The sequence below is a fragment of the Oryctolagus cuniculus genome, chromosome 7, assembly GCF_964237555.1.
Source record: "Oryctolagus cuniculus chromosome 7, mOryCun1.1, whole genome shotgun sequence".
Taxonomy (NCBI): Eukaryota; Metazoa; Chordata; class Mammalia; order Lagomorpha; family Leporidae; genus Oryctolagus; species Oryctolagus cuniculus.
In genome coordinates, this window is record NC_091438.1 from 57,883,073 (window position 1) to 57,904,202 (window position 21,130).

Below are 21,130 nucleotides of genomic sequence, written 5' to 3' on the forward strand. Positions count from 1 at the left end.
TATCGTATACTTTTACCCTCTTTGTCCATTTTGTCATCTTGTAGGGAGAGTTTGCTTTATTAATATTGTCTATCCATTACCAAGTTTAATCTTTCATATTGGGTTAAAAGTAATTTACATAAAACAGTTACTGTATCTTTCTAGTATATTTACCTTCACCAGGTCAATTTATACTTTCATATGGCTTTTAAGCATATTTTTGTTTCAATTTGTAGATCTCCCTTAAGCATTTCTTTTTATCATTTTTTTTATTTGTGAGGAAGGCAGAGAAAGGGGAGGGAGAGAGAGTGCACACTCTCCCATTTGCAGGCCCATTCCCCAAATGCCTGCCTGCAATAGGCTTGAACTTATATCTGAGGAATTACTTGTATTTACTGCTCCCAAATTTCTCTCTGTCATTAACTTTTGACAATTCTATTATAATATATCTTGGTGTCATCACCTTTGGGTTAATTATGTTTAGAAACATTTGAGCTTCATGAATCTAGATGTCCTTTTCTCTCTCAAGATTTGCAGTTTTTGTCCATCATTTATTTAAATAATTTCCCCCCAACTTCTCTGTCTTCTACTTCTGAGACTCCCTATTCTTTCTTTTTTTTCTCCTCTGACTAGATAATTTCAAATGATGTGTGTTTTAACATTCAGATTCTTTTGTTTGGCCGTCTGCCACTGAAGTTCTTTATTGGATTTTCCATTTCATTAATTGTATTTTCAGTTCTAGAATTTTTGCTTTTTATTTCTGTTTATTTAAATTGTCATTTTGTTCATGTAGTGTTTTCTTGGTTTTATTGAGTTGCCTCTTTTATCTGGTAGCTTGCTGAGCTTTCTTAAAACAGTTATTTTGGATTATTTGTTAGAAAGTTCACAGGTCTCTGCTTCTTTGTGGTTTGTTATTGTGTTCCTTTAGTACTGTCCTATTCCCTTGACTTTTCATGTTTCTGTAGCCTTGAACTGGTATATGCTCTGTGCTTCAGAAGGAACGGTCACCTCTTCCATATATTATGGTCTGGCTTCAGGGGGAAAGACTTTCACTTGTAAGGGGTGTGAAGACACCATTTGAGTGGGGTGTTGGGGCTCCAGCCCTGGGAGATTGCAACATTGACTCCAGGTCCACAATGGGTGTATTGGCATAGCCCATGCAGCTTCATCACTAAGGTCATGTCTGTAGAGGGCCTCAGATGTCCATGGCAGCAGTGAGGGCTGTTCAGATCCTAGGTAGCATAAGGGAAGGTCATGGTCGAGGGGATCCCTCTTTGTGCTGTATCCAGGGTATATGCACCCACATTGGCAGTGGTGCTAGTATCTGATGCATGAGTATGCATGAAGTAGCCATGGCTCCAGGACTTGGGGCATGGGCGTGCCTGCTCCAGTGATGGTGCCAATATCTGAGGTGAAGTCACAGATGGAATAGCCTTGGCCACGGGATCCAGAGTATGTGCCCAGTTGTGGAGAAGGGTTGGTGGTTCTAGCCACTGAAGGCATAGCAGCAGCTCCTTCTCTGGGGGGAGGAGATCAGCAGTATGAACTCTGGTTAGCTCTGTCAGTTGAGGCAGGTGTTGCTATAGTTGGCAGGGGTCCTTGGGGGTGAAAGCTGTGGGTATTTGCAGTGATGCTGAGGGCTGTTGGGGTCCTCCTGCTCACCTTTTCTCCCACAGGGAGGTCATGTAAAGGGGATCTCTCTTGGTGCCAAGCTGTCTCCCAGACTGGGGATAATATGAGGCAGACAAGACACTTTCTGCACATTTTCATGTGACCATCTTTGGTTTGTGTGCTATGTAGTTGTTTATTTGTTTTTGTCAGCAGAATGAGTATTGGGAGCTATTTAGTCCATCATCTTTGTAATGTCACTCTGAGTTCTACTTTCTCAATTGATTTTAAACCTTTTTCTTTTCTCATTAATTTGTTTAAGAGGCAGAAAAGCAGATTGAGAGAGAGAGAGAGAGAGACAGAAAGCGAAAGCAAGAAAGCAGTGTGCTCTCATCCACTGGTTCACTCCCCAGATGCCTACAATGGCCAGTTCTGGAAGCAGAACTCAGTCTGGACCTCCCACAGGGTTGGCAGGGACCCACCTACTGAGCCATCACTTGCTGCTTTCTGGGATCCACATTAGCAAGAAACTGGAACAGGGACTCAAAACCAAGTACTCAGATATGGGAATGGACATCTTAACTGCTAGGCCAAATGCTTACCTCTCCCTTCTTATTATTTAATGGAGGTATTTGGTATTGTAAGTTTCCCTCTAGTACTGCTTTCTGTGTGTCCAGGAAATATTGGTATGTCACATTTTCCTTTTCATTCAGTTAAAATAATTTTTCTAATTCTCCTTTGACTTCTTTAATCATTAATTATTTAGAAGTGTATTGTTTTTGAAATTTTTGGGTGATCTTCCAGAGGCCTCTCTGTTATTCATTTCCAATTTAATTCCTTTTAAAGGACATAATTTGGATTATTTAAACCCTTTTGGGGCAGGTGTCGTGGTATGGTGGGTTACGCTGCCTCTTGAGACACCAGGGTCCCATAGTGGGTGCTGGTTTGTGTCCTGACTACTTTGATCCAGCTTCTTGCACATGTGTCTGGGACTTGAATCTCTGCCAACCATGTTGGAGACTCAGATGGAGTTCCTGAGTCCTGGGGAGGGAATGAGCAGATAGAAGAGATGGAAGCTCTTTCTCTCTGTCTCTTTCTTTGTCACTCTGCCTTTCAAATAAATAAATGAACAAATAAGGGACTGGTATGTGACACAGTGGGTCAAGCTGCCCCTTGCAACAGTGACATCCCATATTGAAGTAAAAGTTCAAGTCCAAGTTATTCTGTTTTTGATCCTACTTGCTGCTAATGTGCCTGGAAAATGGCAAATGATGGTCTAAGTACTTGGATCTCTGCCAATCACCTAGGAGACCTGGAGACCTGGATGGGATTCCTGGCTTCTAGCCAGAGCCTAGCCAAAACCTGGCTTTTGTAGACATCTGGGTAGAGAACCACTGGATGAGATGTGTGTCAATCTGACTTTTGAATAAATATTTTAAAACAAATACATAAATTTAAAAAATAAATCCTATTACATTTATTGAGACATTTTATTTTTAAAAGATTTATTTATTTATTTGAAAGGCTGAGTTACAGAGAGGCAGAGACAGAGAGAGGCAGAGAGCTCTTCCATCCACTGGTTCACTCCTCAAATGGCTGCAACAGCTAAAGCTGGGCTGATTCAAGCCAGTAGCCAGGAGCTTCTTCTGGGTCTTCCACATGGGTGCAGGGGCCCAAGGACTTGGCCCATCTTCTACTGCTTTCCCAGGCCATAGCAGAGAGCTGGATCATAAGTGGAACAGCTGAGACTCGAACCGGCACCCATATGGGATGCCAGCACTGCAGGCAGCGGCTTTACCTGCTACACCACAGTGCTGGCCCCTCGAGACATTTTAATGGCCAACAATATTATCTATTCTGGTAAATGTTCTGTGTGCTCTCAAAAATAATATGTGTTTTTTTGAATTTGATTGGAATCAATAACAATTTGCCCTACATAAGAGGCAGAGAGAGAGAGAGACAGAGAGGCAGAGAGGCAGAGGGCCAGAGAGAGATCTCCCATTTGCTCACTCATCCCCCAAATGCCTGCAATGGCTGGGCCTTGGCTAGGCTGAAGCTGGGATCTGGGAGCACAGTCGACGTCTCCCATGTGGGTGGCAGGACCCAACTACCTAAGCCATCACCTGCTGCCTTGCAGGGTGTGCATTAGCAGGAAGCTGGAATGGAAGCAGAGCTGGGACTTGAACCCAGGCACTCTGTTATGGGATTCAGCCTCCAAGCTTAACTACTAGGCCAAACACCCTCCCCAGATCTTTATATTTTAAAATGGATTTCTTGTTAACAGCATATAATTTGGTGTTAAACTATAATCTGATGGGGCTGGTGCCACGGCGCACTAGGTTAATCCTCTGCCTGCAGCGCCAGCTTCCCATATGGGCGCCGGGTTCTAGTCCCGGCTGCTCCTCTTCCAGTCCAGCTCTCTGCTGTGGCCTGGGATAGCAGAAGATGGCCCAAGTCCATGGCACCCACATGGGAGACCAGGAAGAAACTCCTGGCTCCTGGCTTCAGATTGGCGTAGCTCCAGCTGTTGTGGCCATTTGGAGAGTGAACCAATGGAAGGAAGACCTTTCTCTCTGTCTCTCTCTGACTGTAAACTCTACCTGTCATGTAAATTAGAAAAAAAAAAACTATAATCTGATAATTTCTGCCTTTAGTTGTTTAGGCCATTTATATTTTCAGTGATTATTAATATGTTTAACTTTAAATAAACAATCTTGCTATTTTTCTATCATCTTTTTTGCTCTCCTTTCCCTCCTTTTATTTGTTTTGAGTTAAGAATGCTTTATGATTCTGTTTTATCTCCTATGTTAGATTATTGACTTTTAGGATTTTTTTTTTTTGCTTTGGGGTTTATAGTGTATATCTTAGACTTATCATGGTCAAATTTTATGCAATATATACTAGTTCACATATAATATAAGAATCTTACAGGGACCTGTGTTGTGGTACAGTGGGTTAAGCTGCCGCCTGTATTGCCAGTGTCCCACATAAGCACTGGTTTGAGTCCCAGCTGCCCCACTTCTGATCCAGCTTCCTGCTAATGTGCCTGGGAAAGCAGTGAAAGATACCCCAAGTGCTTAGGACCCTGCACACACAAGGGAGACCTGGATGGGTTTCCTGGCTCCTGGCTTTGGCCTGCCCAGCCTCAGCTGTTATAGCCATTTGGGGAATGAAACAGGGGATAGAAAAGCTCTCTTCCCTCTCTGTCTCTCTCTGTAATTCTGTCTTTCAAATAAATAAATCTTTTTTTTTTTAAAAAGAATCTTAAAATAGTGTATCTTTTTAAAATATGTACTTATCTTTTTGAAAGTCAGAGTTACACAGAGAAGGAAAAGAAAGATCTTCCATTTGCTGGTTTACTCCTCAGATGGCCACAACAGCTGGGGCTGGGCCAAGCCAAAGCCAGGAGCCAGGAGCTTCTTCCAGGTCTCCCACGTGGGTAGCAGGGGCCCAAGCACTAGGGCCATCTTCTGTTGCTTTTCCCAGGCCTTTATCCAGGAGCTGGATGGGAAGTGGTACAGTTGGAACATGAACTTGCGTCCCTACGAATGCCCACATTGCAGGCAGCAGCTTTACCTAATACGCCACAGTGCCAGCCCCAGGAGTGTACTTCTATTTCTCCTCTCTCAGTCTGTGTGCTATTATTGTCACACACTTTTTTCTACATATAAATCCCAGGGTACACTGTGCTGAATTTGAAAAGAGATTTAAGGAAGTAAAACAAAACAAAACAAAACACCCAGTCTTTTGTATCTACCCATGTACGCATCTGGTGCTCTTCATTCCTTTGAGCAGAAGCAAATAACTGGCACTGTTTTCATTCTGCATGCAGCAATTGCTTTAATGTTCCTTGTATTGCAGATTTACTCTTGATAAATGTATTCTGCTTGTCCATGTTTAAGAAATGTTTTAATTTTGCCCTTTTTTATTATTCATTTGACAGGTAGAGTTATAGACAGTGAGAGAGAGAGAGACAGAGAGAAAGGTTTTCCTGATATTTTACAGATGGTGCTCCATGATCTTCAGGATGCATTGTCACTGATGAGATGTCCGCTGTTCTTCTTATCCTTGTTCACTGTGTGTAATTTTCCCTCCTCTGCTTACTTTATTTTTTTTTTAATATTTATTTATTTATTTGAAAGGCAGAGTTACAGAGAGGCAGAGGCAGAGGCAGAGGCAGAGGTAGAGGTAGAGAGAGAGAGGGAGAGAGAGGTCTTCCATCTGCTGGTTCACTCCCCAAATGGCTGCAACGGCCGGAGCTGTGCCGATCCGAAGCCAGGAGCCAGGAGCTTCTTCCAGGTCTCCCATGTGGGTGCAGGGCCCCAAGGACTTGGCCCATCTTCTGCTGCTTTCCCAGGCCATAGCAGAGAGCTGGATTGGAGCAACCTGGACTTGAACCAGAGCCTATATGCAGATGCTGGCACTGCAGGTGGCAGCTTTACCCACTACACGACGGTGCCAGTCCCCTCTACTTACTTTAAAGGTGTTCTCTTTCTGATTTGTTTTAAGCAATTTTATTATGATATTTTACTATAATTTCCTTTGTTTCTTATACTTGGATTTGTTGACTTTTTGTATCTGTGGAATTATCATTTTTATCAAATTCAGAAACTCTTCATTATTATTTGCTGAAATGTTTTCTTTCATCTATTTTGATTAAACTTACAATAGATTACTTGAATTTTCCCCACAGATCCATGCTCTACTATTCAGTTAAGAAAACTAATTTTCTGTGTTTCTTTTTTTTAAGAGGTATTTATTTATTTGAAAGGCAGAGGTAGAAATAGAGAGGGAGAAACAGAGATCTTTCATCTGCTGGTTTACTCCCCAAATGACCACAACAGCTGGGGATGGGTCAGGCTGAAGCCTGGAGCTTCATCTGGGCCTCCCCTGTGGGTTCAGGGGCCCAGGTACTTGAGCCTTCATCCACTGCTTTCCCAGGCACATTAGCAGGGAGCTGGATCAGAAGTGCAGCAGCTGGAACTCAAACTGTCACTCATATGGGATGCTTGCATCACAAACAGTGGCTTCCTCTACTATGCTACAATACAAGCCCCGTTTTCTGTACTTCATTATGGATATTTTTTATTTCTATTCCTTTAAGTTGAACAATCATTTCTTTTACAGTGTATAATCTGCTTGTAGTACAATCCAACGTTTTCTTCATCTAAGATACTTCTTTTATTATTATTATTATTATTTGACAGGTAGAGTCACAGACAGTGAGAGAGAGACAGAGAGAAAGGTCTTCCTTCCATTGGTTCAACTCCCCAAATAGCTGCTACAGCTGGCGCTGTGCTGATCCGAAGCCAGGAGCCAGGTGCTTCTTCCTGGTCTCCCATGCGGGTGCAGGGCCCAAGCACTTGGGCCATCCTCCACTGCCCTCCCGGGCCACAGCAGAGAGCTGGACTGGAAGAGGAGCAATCGGGACTAGAACCCGGTGCCCACATGGGATGCCAGCACCACAGGCGGAGGATTAACCAAGTGAGCCACAGCGCTGGCCCCCATCTCAGATACTTCTACGTCTTCCATGTTTCCAATTAAAAAAAATATAACTTTTCTACTATATCATTAAGCATATGGAAAACAACCATAATAGATGTTTTAACATGATTGTCACTATTTCTATTATCCCACGCTTGTCTGTGTGGGGTAATTTCAATTGATTGACTTTAAGTATTTGCTGTATTTTCTGCTTCTTTGCATGTCTGGTAATTTTTTGATTGAATGTCCGACATTGTGAATTTTATCTTTTCAGGTATTAGATGTTTTTGTTTTCCTATACGTTCTTGAGCTTTGCTCTAGGATTGCTTCTTTTGAGTCTTCCACTTAAACTTTTTAAAGATGGAAGCAGAGGATCATTTAGTCTAGACTTGGCTGATTGTGGTCCACTACAGAGACAAAATTTTTCTGAATACTCTAGCCGATATGTAGTAAATTCTGAGGTTCTCTTTCTGGCTAGTGAAAACAAACTACCCTTGGTCCCATGAGAGTTCTGAGTACTGTCCCCTCTGTCCTTGTGGGTGGCTCTCCCTGGCTTTCTGCCATGTGCAGATCAGAAGTCAGTACTCAGTACAGGAAGCCCTCAGGTCTCCTGGCCCCTCTCCCTGCAGCTTCCTTGCCTCCAATATCTTCCCTCTCTAGACTCCCAGCCTCGTTTCCTTAACTTTGGGAGATTACCAGGTTACACTCGGATTCCTCCTGCCTACGGGGCACAATATTCACTTTTCCATCTTTGTTCTTCGTTGCCTAGTGTCTGATGACTTAAGTACAGTTGTTTAAGAGTTTTGTTCTATGTTTAGTTGTGTGCACAAATCCAGTACCCATTATCCTATCTGGGACAGAAGCAGAACTTTTTTTTTTTTTTTTTTTTTTTTTTTTTTTTTTTTTTGACAGACAGAGTGGATAGTGAGAGAGAGAGACAGAGAGAAAGGTCTTCCTTTGCCGTTGGTTCACCCTCCAATGGCTGCCACGGCTGGCGCGCTGCGGCCTGCGCACCACGCTGATCCGAAGGCAGGAGCCAGGTGCTTCTCCTGGTCTCCCATGGGGTGCGGGGCCCAAGCACTTGGGCCATCCTCCACTGCCTTCCCGGGCCACAGCAGAGAGCTGGCCTGGAAGAGGGGCAACCAGGAAAGAATCCGGCGCCCTGACTGGGACTAGAACCCAGTGTGCCGGCACCGCTAGGTGGAGGATTAGCCTATTGAGCTGTGGCGCCGGCCCAGAAGCAGAACTTTTTAAAGTTAAAACAAAAACTCCATATCTTTGAATTCCATATTCTTTTATTATATCTTCTTATGAATGGTGCCTTTATAATTGTGTATACTGCATTACTATTTTCCTCATGAGAGAAATTTGGTTTTGGCTATGCACTGATAAGAAATTAATTTCCCACTTCTTAATTCTACACATATGATAACTGGAGGAATATTTGTTGCAGTTATGTAAGCTTATTTGACAGTCAGCCACTAGTTCTCACCCACACTGAATGTAGATTTTTGAAAACGGGTTCACAGGTAGCCAAAGTGTAAAGCTGTTTGTGACTCTTCATCCAGTCCTTGTTCCTTTGGCCCAGATGGCTGTGTTGAGCCTGGTGTCCGTGTGCACAGCTGGAGTACCTATCTCCTTCATGGCAAATTTTCAGTGCCCAAGGGGGACACGTGGTAAAGCCCACTCCGCAGAGGTGCGTGTGAGTGTTGGTGGTACACGCTTAGCTTACCACTTCCTTCCTGGCAGAACAACCCTTCCCCTAGCCTTCTTCTTCTTTTTTTTTTTTTTTAACAGGCAGAGTGGACACACAGAGAGAGACAGAGAGAAAGGTCTTCCTTTTTGCCGTTGGTTCACCCTCCAATGGCTGCCACGGCTGGCACATCACGCTGATCTGAAGGCAGGAGCCAGGTGCTTCTCCTGTTCTCCCATGGGATGCAGGGCCCAAGCACTTGGGCCATCTGGGACAGAATCCGGCGCCCTGACCGGGACTAGAACCCAGTGTGCCGGTGCCGCAAGGCGGAGGATTAGCCTAGTGAGCCGTGGTGCCGGCTTCTCCGAGCCTTCTTCTTGGGAGCCATCCTGCACGGCCCAAGCTGGAAAGGAAGCTGGAGAATTTTCTATAGACAAGTTCAGGCTTGACACATCTGAAACCTTGTTCTTCTCCACGTCCCACTTCCCTTTGGTGCCAGGTGTGAGGACAAATTCACAGAACACGGCTCTCATGTCATTATGTGAGGTGAGGGAGCAGTGATGGACAGGAGTATTCCTAGAACCTGTTGCTAGATTGACAAGGCTTGCAAAGACTCAAGTATATTTATTTATTTATTTATTTGAAAGGTAGAGTTAGGGAGTGAGAGACAGAGAGAGATCTTCCATTTGCTGCTCACTCTGCAGATGGCTGCAACAGCCAGGGCTGGGCCAGCCGGAAGCCAGGAGCCTAGAACTCCATCCAGGAGCGGGTGGCAGGGGCCTGAACACTCAGCTCGTCTTCTGCTGCCTTCCTAGGTTCACTAGCAGAGAGCTGGACCTGAAGAAGGGCAGCCAGGACTCTTACTACCGCCTGAACGGGATGCTGGCCGCAGCATCACAGGTGGCAGCTTAAACTGCTGTGCCGAAATGCCAGCCCTGGGTCTGGAAATGTAAACTCTGGTTGGTGGTAAACGTGCCCCCGCTCCTCACGCCGCAGCAGCTCAGCTGCTCAGCAGAGACCGCCCTCTTTCCCAGGGTGGCACGTCCAATCCCCCTTTACTTCCCCAGACTCACACTCTGCTTCCGGACTCCTCGCCAGAAACCCCAGGGGCTTGCTGGCAGCTTGGTGCACTGTGCCAATGCCTGGAATGCCCTTCCCCCTCTTTACCTGGGGCACCCACCCCTCCTTCGAGACCAGGGCCAGTGTCCCTCCTAGGTGAGCCCCTTCCCGCCTCCACGTTACCTTGGCAGCCACGGCCAGTGGCTGTTTAATGACGGTTCACATGGTTGCGTCTCCCACCAGCATCTAAAGCCCCATGCTGGCCTCCAGTGCACGGACGGACGTTTGAATGCATGCGTCTCTTTGTTCTCTCCCCACAGTGCTGGCCCTTGCTCACTTACTTGGCTCATTAGGGTTTTGTATTTTACAGCATCAACAGGCTAGGAAAAGCAAGACCCTGTTGAGGCATCGTTAAGTGGGTGAATGAATACGCGAGTGTTGATGGAGTCATTCTGGGCCGACACTGTTCTAAGAGCTTCCTGAACACTAGTAGCTTTCACTTCCCGAGTGCGTGCTTCCGCTGGGGCAAGCATTTCTCTTTAAAGTTATCTATTTACTTCACTGGAGACGCGGTGTGTGTGTGTGTGTGGCGGGGAGGGACAGCCCGTTTGCTGGTTCACTTCTTCAAATGCCAGCAACGGCCTGGGCCACAGCCCGAAGCCAGGAGTAGGGAAATCAGGTCTCCCCATGTGGGCGGCACAGACTCAATACTTGACCCATCCCTGCTGTCTTCCAGGGGCCCATCCACATCAGCCGGAATTGGGAATCAGGAGTGGGGCAGGCACTTGAAAGCAGGCCCCCAGCTATGGGACGACGGCTCGGCTCGGTCAAACGTCTCCCCCCCGGGGGACTAGTCCGACGTTTTGCTCTCCCCCCCGGGGGACTAGTCCGACGTTTTGCTCTTTTAACGCTCACAAGCATCCCATGAAATGGTTTCTGTTACTCTGACCTCTTTGACGTAGTCTGGGCGGGTTCCCATTTCTTGGAAAGGGGAGGCTGCGGCGCTTAGGCACCCGGGAGGCGGCGCGGGCCCTCGGACCTGGCGGCTCCCCGGCCGCCGACGCAGACCTTTCCTAGAGAGGTGGGTGCGCCGCCAGCCCCGGGCGCCGGCCAGTGTCCGCGTCGGGGACAGCAGGGGGCGCCCGCGAGTCGGCTTTCCGCAGCAGGGCGGGGCTGCCGGCGGGAGGAGCCGGCCATCCTGGCACGCCGCACCCGGGCCTCGCCTTCCGAGGCATAGACAACACCCACGCGTGTAGCCGCCCTTGCACCCGCAGCGCCTTGCCGCCCAGGGAGCAGCGAGTCCCCTGCGGAATTATTCTGTGCCAGGCGCTTGCCAGGGACCCCCAAGGGGGAGGTCCGCTTTGGGGTGCCCAGATGGAGGCCAGCAGAGGTTCCCTCGGTTGCTCAAGGGCCCGCAGACAATGACAAAGCTCTCACTCTGAACAGCTTGTCTTGGTCCAGCTGTTTGCACATCCCCATATGCTTCACTTCTGGTACAGCTCAAGTCTCTAGACTCGCCTTTCCTGTGTAAATCCCAGCCCTTAGTCCACGCAGCCAGCGCGGCCGTGTGAGTGTGTGTGTGTGTGTGTGTGTGTGCGCCCGCGCTTGCGGCCTCCGCCTGGCTCAGGGCCTGCACAGAACCTGCAGGCTCCGCGGGTGAGGCTTTCAGTGTGCCGTTTCCATTCGGTTTGAATGCAGCCGGGACTGCCAACTCCCCAGAGGGCCAGGAAGAGGAATGTGTGGGTGTCGGGAGGGAGGCGGCACAGGGCAAGGAGCAGCGCTTTCCCATGGTGAGAATAAGGCCCACATAGAGAGCCAGGGAGTGCGCAGAGCCAAGATCTGAGTGAGAGCAGAAGGAAAACGAGCTCTGAATGGGGCCTTGTGTGTGGCCCTGGGGCGCTGACTCACCGAGGCGCACGACGGGGAAAACACGCAGGCATGAAGAAGGGGCCTGTGTGCTGCGGGCACCCCCACCCCCACCCGGCATCCCGAGAGCGCCCTATCTGCCTGGAGGGCCGCTGAGGTGTGGGCCGCGTGGGCTGGAGGGGAGGGGGCGTACTGCACCTTCTCCTGGGAGAGCCGGCTGTTTGAGCTCCGCTGGGGGAGGAGGAGGAAGATGAGGTGGCCTCTCCTCCACAGGCAGGTGTGGCCAGTGAGGGACTCGAGGGCAGGGAGGGAGGGGACGGAGGCTCCGTGGCTTCCTGGCGTGCCGCGCGAGCAGGCGCGTCCCAGCACCGATTCAGCCTGGGAGCGGAAGCTCCACCACCCTCACCCCGGCTGGCGGACCAGTTCGGGGACGTAAGGGCAGGATTTTCATGGCAACAAGTATGGCAGGCAGAGGGCAAGGCCTGGGATATGGGGCAGCTGGGTGAGTAAGATCAAAGCCAGACACTGTGGAGAAGCCAGCTGACAGGAGGGTACGCCCAGGGGCGCGTCCAGGGCAGAGCAAGGGACTGCTGGACCAGGTGCAGAGCAAGGGACTGCTGGACCAGGTGCGCCGAGGGCGCAGCAGTCGGCCGAGGTGGAATGAGGGAGCCAGACTGGCTTTGGCCAGTGGATTCTTGCTTAGGTGCACGGCCGGCAATAAATGGGCATTTTATTTATTTATTTTTTTAAATTATTTTCATTTTACTTGAAAGGCAGAGAGAGAATCTTCCATCTCTTGGTTCACCCCCCAAATGCCCACCAACAGCCAGGGCTGGGCCAGGCCAAAGCCTCAGTCCAGGTCTCCTACATGGGTGGCAGGGACCCAAGTCCTTGGGCCATCTTCCACTGCCTCCCATGGAGCACATGAACAGGGCAGTTGGGACTTGGATCAAGCATTCTAATATGGGATGATGGGATGCAGCTGCTCTGAGCAGTGACGTCACTGCTGAGCCAAAGACCCGCCCCAAACTAATATTCTAAATGACTCAAATATATTGTTATGGTTCTGAGGCGACAGTGTGGCCGGTGAGGGGAGGGACCCGAGTCTCAGCTGTTACACTCTCGGCCCTGGTCTGCTGCAGGAGCTCGGGTCGCGCACTGTGTCTCAGCAGGCCTCAGTAACCTCATCTGTCAAGTGGGCTAGAGGTTGTGCTGATTAAATGGAGTAACGTGTGTAAAACCCCTGGCTGAAAGCCAGGCCCCAGGTAACTACTCAGAAAATGTGTCCTCTCTCCTTTGGAGGCCCTACCCAGGAACAGAGTAGACTCAGGGGGACAGGAGGGTGCAGGAGGCTGGCCTGGCAGCACCGTGGGACCCACCCCCAGGGAGCGCAAGGCGGAGAGAACAGGACTGGCAGAGGGAGAAGCTGCCTTGTAATTCGGCCTTGGTAAAAGGTTGCAGCCCACGGGACCGGGGGGTTTTGAAGCTGGATGCACCTTGAGACCTCTCCCGATTTGGGACCAAGGGGCAGGTATAAACTGGGTGGGAGCCGAGCGTGAGATGGGAAGGGGCTGTCACTGGGAGCCCCTCGCCGTCAGCATCCCTGGCCCCCTTCATGCCTGAAGATGAGCTGCTGGCACATTCCAGCATCTACTCCATTGTGTCCTGAGCAGGGTTCTTGCCACTTTGAGGAGAGGAGGAGAATCTCGCTTTGACATGCTTCCCCAGAATTCCTCGGGGCTGGCCGTGTCACAGTGGGGTGCTCCCCCAGTGCAGCAGCAACACACACACAGATGCTGTGGGGGACAGAGAAGCTGCCCCCCCCCACGCAAGGAAGGAGTCATCACCTGCACGTGTGCCACGAGGGCTTACGCGCTCCTTTCCAAGGCTTACTCCTCATCGTTCTCATCTGCTTAGAGTGAGAGGATGTGACCAAGAGAGGGAGGAGAGGATGCGGATGGGGAACATGGCCTTTTGGCAACAGGGTCCTTGCCCAACTTGCCGAGTTCTGCCTCTGGGAGCTCCTGCTTCTACCAGCCCCAGGGCTTGCAGAAACCACACTGTCTGTCTGGTCCCTTCAAGCGGGACTTCTGGTGCCACTGTCTCTGACCTCATCCTAGCATCAAGATAAGCCCATGGAAAGGAGCAAAGGCAGAGCCACTGCACGACTCCAGGAAGGCAACACCTAGCAGAGGGCACTTGTTCCTTTTCCAGTTAGCCTTTTCCGGCCCACACAGAGCTCTGTTGCCTCGGCGTGACCGCAGTGGCCCGCCAGGACCCCCTTGAGTGATTCCCCATGGCTTGCTGCACTTGCTCGGTGATCCTCGCAAGCCGTGGTCTGTGCTGCTGTTTTGCTGGACTGCGAGGACCCTGCGGGCAGGGAGCAGGCTGACACTTGTGTCTTAATAGCTGCCTGCCTTCCTGACTCATCTTTGGATACTCGGGGAATTCACAACAAAGATGTCTTGGTTTTGTCTGACCCGATCAAGGTTTCCAGGCATTGGTTTTGTCTGATAATCCACTTCCGGCTGCAGGTGGAGCAGTATGGTGTCCAGCAGGGCTTTTAAAACTTGCTGTATCTTAAGACTGACCCAGGCACTTATCTAGAGCCCCACCTTGGCCTTCTGAGTCAGACTGGGCAGGGGAGGTGCCTGGGACTCTACATGTTTAACAAGTGTCCCAGGAGACAGCTCACTGGGGAAATACCCTCTGTTCCATGACATGACGCCACAGCTTTGGATGCGGTTCCTGTACCAGGCCCACACAGACCAGGAAATAACCAAGAAAGGGGGCCAAAAAGCTAACTTTATCTGACCTTCAGAGGGCTCTGCAGAGAGAGACAGAAAATCAAATTTCCCAACCAGGCCAGCTTGAATGGCATCATACAGTCCCCTCTGTTTTCGTCCTTACCAAAAAAAGTAGCCTGATCTTAACCAATCAGCCGTTTCTCCATCCTGTCTCCCTGTCCCCACCAGCCGAGCAGTCACATGGAAACAACCAGTCTGTTCTTGGTCGTGCCTGCTTTCTTCAGCCTGAAAACCTGCTACCTGGCTCAGCCCATATGAACACTTACTGTTTTATAGGACGCAGGGCAGCCTGATCCTAGACTTGCAAATGAAGCCAGTTAAGACTTTATGTTTGTTCTAACCTTGTCCTTGGTAGGTTTAAATCCTGCAGTCCCTTACGAAGGGCCCTTGTGCAAATCTCTAGTCCCCATCTGCCTCCTCGGTACACCGGCTGCTGAGCCGACACAGCAGCCCGGGGGGACGAGGAAGGTCATCCAAACGTGAAACCACCAGTGCGGCACCTGGTGCCCAGGAGGCACTCTTGACTGAGAATCCCAGACCGTGTGGCAAACCACTTTTAGGAGCTAAGATTTCCCTTTAGGTCAGAGGCAAATAACAAACTTGTGAAAGAACAGATGAGGGCCATGGAGCACCCGTCCTCAAAACGCCATCAGCCAGCCCCGAGGCCCCAGTTCCCACAACTCCAGGCTTCCAAGGTTATACTCAAGCCCAATGAACTTTGAGATCCCCCACTCCCCCCACCCAATCTCCTTTCTCCTCCTCCTTTTGCTTTTAGAAATGAATTGGCCACTGACATGCAAACAGATGGGTGAATGGGCTCTCAAGTTTTCTCAACTAGTATAATAGCAGTTAAATTAAAAATTACTGCTGTGGAACAATGCTCATTGCCCCCCCGCCCCCCATCATTAAGAAAACACATTCTACTATGAAGCCAGCATTTCAAGACAGTTGGAATTCGGTTTCAAGGACTACAGAACAGAAGCACTCTATGTAAATCACACACACACACCCCGGCAATCACACATGCTGATAGGCTGTAATGGGAAGATGGATAGAGCCAGAATTTGTTGAAAAGATCATTAATTGGCTTAACTGCTAGAAATCTAAGATATGTAAACAACCACACTGTTTGAACACCTTTTTACATCAAAGAATTTTTCAAGTGCTTTTGTCTGGCTACAACTTGCATTTGCTGACAGCCCAGTAGCAGCAACAGCAGTGGGCTAGGAGATAGCATTAGTCATCATGCAGTGAGAGGGCGGGACCAGATCAGACATTCCTGAGCTGGGGCACATGAGTCACAGGCAGCTTCAGGGTCTCTGGATCCGGTGAAGCCATCAGCCACATTTTGCATATGGTCATATTCATTTCTCTGAGGGTGGATTCTACGATTTTTTAAGATTCTCAAAAGGTCCAGAACCCCCAAATGATTTAAAAATTAGGCTGGAATCCTGAGAAGGCTTTTCCCAGCTCTAACTAAAGTCCATGTCCCAGTTCGAAAGGGGGTCTAACCTGGGTGGGTCCATCTGGTTTTTCAAAGCCATGATCAGGTGCTCCCTCTAAGCCACCCATTCCCGCTTCAGGAAAATATGCCCAAATTGTGCAATATCTTGGCTTTGTACAAACAAGACTCCTTCTCCCCCAGACAGTATGATTTAACTTGTTTTAATGTAGTTTGCTATAAAAATGAAGATTTCTGCATGGTACAATTGGCTTTACAAACATTAATGACTAACAGTTACTGCCTGTGTTACATGTTGTACATCATTATCATCTGTTGACCGGTAACATAGCTTTCTCATCATGGGTTAACACCAAAATTGTAAATCATGGAATTTTTACCTAGTGCACACACACGCACACACACACAATCTACAGCAAACTTAAATACTAACCTATAATCTCTAACTGGATTATTGGATCCATTGCAGGATTGTGCTTATTTATCTCAGAAGATAGGCAACTAGCAAAAATACACATTTCTCTTGCATATCCCCACCCCCATATTACACTGTAAAAGAAATACATCATTCAGTGCACTTCCTAAGAAATAAACATCCTTATGGTCTTTCTCCCTCTCTCTATATATATCATCTAATCCCAAAACAAAGGAGAAGCACAATGCAACTTGTAAGATTACCATGGAAAGCAAGAGAGGTATTAACTGTGGCATGGAAGCCCCCTCCTGTTTAGAAAAGTTAGCTATTTCATCACCATTGTTCATTTTGGTTGTGCATGGGGATCAAGTTCAATGCATGATTGCTTTGGACAGTTTAAGATGCCTCCCTACATCATTTTGGTAGATACCCTGGGGCATTTCAAATATATTTGTCTTAATCAAATCACAGGCTGTGGAGTCAACAGTGTACTACTGGGCTGTAATTTATTCATTGGTTTCATCCACTGCCTTTTCCCCTGTCCAGTCATATTGGGTTAACATGAAATAGAGTTCAACTGTAGCGGGTCAGGTAGTGCTGGACAGATGTGGGCTAGGAGGATGTCTCCCTGCCTGTGGACACGAAATCACAGAACACCGTGTCTGGGCTGGGTTGCGGACAGTCCTTTTTGGAAGAGGGCGATGACCACTACAGTCTACGGACTATGTCTGCTGTGCCGATCCACATACTTCCAAAGTCTTCAGGTTTCTGTCCACGCAAACGTTGACATGATGGAAATGACAGAAATTTCTGGAATGAAGGAGGCTGCAGCTTGGCAGCTTATAGGCTAAATCCAGCTGCAGAAGTGTTTATCTAACTATCAGTGTTTAAAAGATTTTTGGATTGGTTCTTAATATTTAAAAATGAGAATGTTTCTCATGAAAACTTGGATTTCACAAAACTGTGAAGAGCGGGTAACTCCGGGTCTAGAGGTCGTGCAGCACAGGAAGCAGCTGGAGCTAGACTGGGCGGCCTCTGAAAATGGGGCTCGGCCCAGCGGTCTGCTACAGCTCCCGCCACTCAGCTGCTTTCCACCAGGCGAGGGAGTGGCCTGTGGCACTCATGTGTATGACTGGTTTTGCGACACTGGGGTGAGTTCACTTCCGCGTCTGCATGCAGACGTACCTACCAATACAATTGCCCCACCTCCCCGTGTACAAGACTCCTCTTCCTCTGGCTGGGTCTCAGCCACACCTAGCTGCTTTGGCAGGGAATCTTACGTGTGCCATTCTACTTGTCCTTTATGCTATATTGCAAACTTCAAAGATATGACCACACGAACATCAATGTGTATGTGTGTATGTCTGACATGTGAAGGAAGGGGTATGAGTCCATACAGATACATCTGTATTTCCATTTAGGCAAAAGTTAATTTGGTTCCACAGATACAGACAAGTGCTGGCAGCTTGGAGAATAAATGTAACAATTTGGTAACACCTGTATAATTCTGACTTATAATATTACAAAGACTGAATCTTAAGTTATTGCTTTTTGATTACAGCATAAAGATTTCATTCTGTTGTAAAACTTTTATACAGAATAAGTAACCATTTCTTATTCAAGTAACAGCAATCAGAATCAGAAGTTCCTTACACAACAGTAGATGCTTGAAGACATTTTCTGAATGGAGATGTGATTTCATTATATTCAAGCACGTATGAAGGGGACTGGGAGTAACTTAATTTTTCATAAGTACGAGGAGATCAGCACCCAACGGCTGAGTGCCCGGGAGGATTTCTCCAGGGCTCCGCACAGCTCAGCTCTCTGGTGAGTCTACACCCACCTTCAGAGGGATTCCCGTTCTACTGAGGCAGCCGTTACAGAACACAAAGCTTGTATTAAAATCAGTAAAAGAGGATTAAAAGCAGTGTTGGTTTTTAACATTCAGAGTTCACAGAGGCTCTCATTTGCTGCAATGAGATGATCCGTGTTGCGTTTCTGCTGCAGAATCGCATTCCTACGGCAGTCTTAGTTCAGGCACTTTTGAAACATGTTCACCTGGAATGGAAATCTGCACAAACCACTGCTGCATAACTCCGAACGAGCGTCGGGTGGTGCTGGTCCCGAAAGAGACGGCGAAGCGCCACCTGCTCCTCAGTTCGCTTTCTCCATCACAAGACAGCGGCTGCTGAGCTTGAGAATGTCTCCTAGCTTCAGTACAAAGATGTGGACCCTAAGAATCCAAACTACTCAGCTTCTACTTAAAAAAATACAAAAAGGTAAAACACACTAGATGTATTATACAGATGGTTTCAGCCACTATCAAAATAAATAACAGGATTTGACCCAATGGTCTGACTCTGAGCTCTTGGATGAAGTATGACGGAATGTCAAATGTGGAGACTTCCCCCTTAGGGACTAGCTGCTGGTAGGCAAAAGTATATCAACGTCCTTGCCATTGGCTACCACGGCGTTGGAAGAGCAGCTGCTGGCAAGGTCTTCCGTGGTAGTCACAGAGGATGCCTGGGAATGGGTTTTGGTCAGTGGAGGAGTGGCAGATGCAGTAGGGGTGAGACCAGGTTTTTTGGGCGGGATGGGTGGAGGATTTCCTCTTTCAGCTCTGGGGATGGTGGGGGACTTGATTCCTGGAGAAAGGGGGCTCAGAGGACTGGACACTTTCCCTGGAGTGGGCGAATGGCTAGTGTCACCTCTTGGGTTGGCAGTGCTGGCCAGATTTCGATAGTCTGTGCCAAAGGGAGAGCTATTGGGAGAGACAGGCTTGATTGGCCCTTGGTGGCCAGTGAATCGGGAGAGCACCTGAGTGACTGTGTTTCGGGCCAGCTGCTTGGCGGCAGAGTTGTCTAGGAGGGTGGGGGACAGATCCCTGGACGGAGGGCTCTGTAGCCCGCTGGCTTGTTGGTCCTGATCTGCCTGGGATTGAAATTTGTGTCGAGCTGCATGGAACCGCTGGTTGATCCCTACTTGGTAGGATGACTGGTAGCCGGGGCTGCTGGCTGATGAGCCCAGCAAGCGTTTACTTAGTACTGGTGAGGAGCAAGGAGAGGGTGTCAGCGAGGAGGAGGCAGTGCTGCTGGGGGACAGGGAGCTCCCACTGGGAGGGAGGTGAGTGGCCACTGGAACTGCAGTCTCAGTCCCCACAGGACACCCGCCGTTCTCCACTGCTTTCTCGTGGGCCAGTGGCGCAGATTTCTCTCGTGGAGGCACTTGGTTTTCTACACTGCTGCCTGCAATCAACTCCCTGGCAGTTTGTGTCTCTGGGTCGCAGTGGCCATTGGCTTTTGCATAAGAGTAAGCAGGAGTGGTAGGGCCAGGCAGCCCAGGGCTTGTCACCTTGGCTAAGTTGTTCCCGTGGGTTCTCTCCACCTGAAAACTCTCGGTTTGGCAAAATACAGACACCAGCATGGGGGGCTCAGTTGCGGTGCCTTTGGACGTGGTTACGGGCTTCTTCGGCCGCTCCTCAGGGCTGCAGCGCTGGTGGGCGGCCTCGAGGTCCTTCACTATTTTCTTCAGACTCTCCATCTCTTCTTTCAGGGTTCTGGTCCGGTTCTCCTCTCGGTTCAGTTTTGCTCTCAGCTGTTCCCTTTCAATGTCAAACTCAGACAGCTGCTTCTCCACCTGGGCCTCGGTCTGCACGCCCCGCTTCCGCTCGGCGGCCAGCTCCTCCTCCAGCTGACTCACCCGGCTCCTCTCCTCCTCCAGCCTCAGGCTCAGCTCCCCGGCCTTCTGGCCCTCCTCGGCGGCCTTGCTGCTGGCCTTCTTGCACTCGAGCACCAGCATGGACGAGAGCTGCTTGTGGCGCGAGCGCTCCTCTTCCAGCTGGCTCGACAACTTCTTCTGCTCTTTCTCAAACTTTTTCACTTGGGACTTTTCAAATTCCAACTGGAGAGAAATTCGACCATTTTGATTAGAGCAAGGAAACACATACGGAAAACCTCTGGTGGAGCAGAGCATGCCAGTTAGCTGTTCTCGGACCCAGAGGCCCGCCCCGGCGCCGTGGTGCGTGCACTGGGAGACTTCTGCGCTATCGGGACACCTAACAGGAAGTGCACACACTCAGGACGCGCTTTGATACTGGAGGAGGCACTTCTAGCTCTGACGCCCTCTCAGTGTTATGACTGGGAATTTGATGTATCACTCACTGTGGTTTAGGCTTGCGCGGCGTACACAGCATTAGAACCGATCAAAACAGGTAACAGAAAGCTGTATAAACCAGATTTTGTGATGCATGTGGCAGGGAACAAAATTTTTTAAGTTTCCGCAATAATTTTCTCTGGTTTTAAAAATAAATAACTGCATTGAATCATAATTTCTATACAAATGTAGTCTGTTTCAACTGTCTTCCCTGTTTAAGGCACAGAGAGGGATGAGAGGGAAAGTATTTCAAACTCTAAGGCTCATTAGTGGATGAAGAAACCAACTTAGTGAGCCCCGGCCAGAACTAGAAAAAGAACTAGAACAGAAGACGTCAACATGTACTTTAGGCAGTAAGGGTAAGGTATCATTTCCTGAGACTTCCACTTCTGGCACGTGCATATGTGTGCACGCGCACGTACTGCGTCGTGATAGAAAATGTCTTCCTTACTGGGGGTCCTAAGTCAAAACATGTAAATTGGTGTTCCTTGAAGTGGGTCCCCTGGTGCCATGTGATGATCCCTGTCCAAGAAGATTTTCGGAAGACATGGATTTGCTCTGCACTGAGCAGACTCCATCCTGTTTTTGAAGACTCACATGCGCCT

General features: G+C 48.8%; 2 protein-coding genes and 1 long non-coding RNA gene across 7 annotated transcripts in view; 1 reads left to right on the forward strand and 2 right to left on the reverse strand.

Moving 5' to 3' along the window:
• ST7L (suppression of tumorigenicity 7 like) overlaps nucleotides 1-21,130 on the forward strand; it is a 229,180-nt gene that overhangs the window by 178,438 nt on the left and 29,612 nt on the right. The gene's annotated exons all lie outside the window — the stretch shown is intronic.
• Nucleotides 9,384-10,292, reverse strand: LOC138850577 (uncharacterized). 2 transcript variants are annotated; one of them, XR_011390522.1, is made up of 2 exons: nucleotides 10,007-10,292; nucleotides 9,384-9,601 (listed from the first exon to the last, which is right to left on the reverse strand). It is a non-coding gene; the product is annotated as an uncharacterized lncRNA (long non-coding RNA). The 2 variants fall into 2 exon arrangements; XR_011390523.1 differs by having other exon boundaries at nucleotides 9,384-9,705; nucleotides 10,007-10,287.
• CTTNBP2NL (CTTNBP2 N-terminal like) overlaps nucleotides 16,146-21,130 on the reverse strand; it is a 63,743-nt gene continuing 58,758 nt past the window's right edge. For all 3 annotated transcript variants that reach the window (XM_008264666.4, XM_002715769.5, XM_008264669.4), the window contains one exon: nucleotides 16,146-20,273. In XM_008264666.4, the coding sequence (XP_008262888.2) occupies nucleotides 18,792-20,273 (1,482 nt within the window). In that variant the 3' untranslated portion in view covers nucleotides 16,146-18,791. The remainder of the gene's footprint in view (nucleotides 20,274-21,130) is intronic.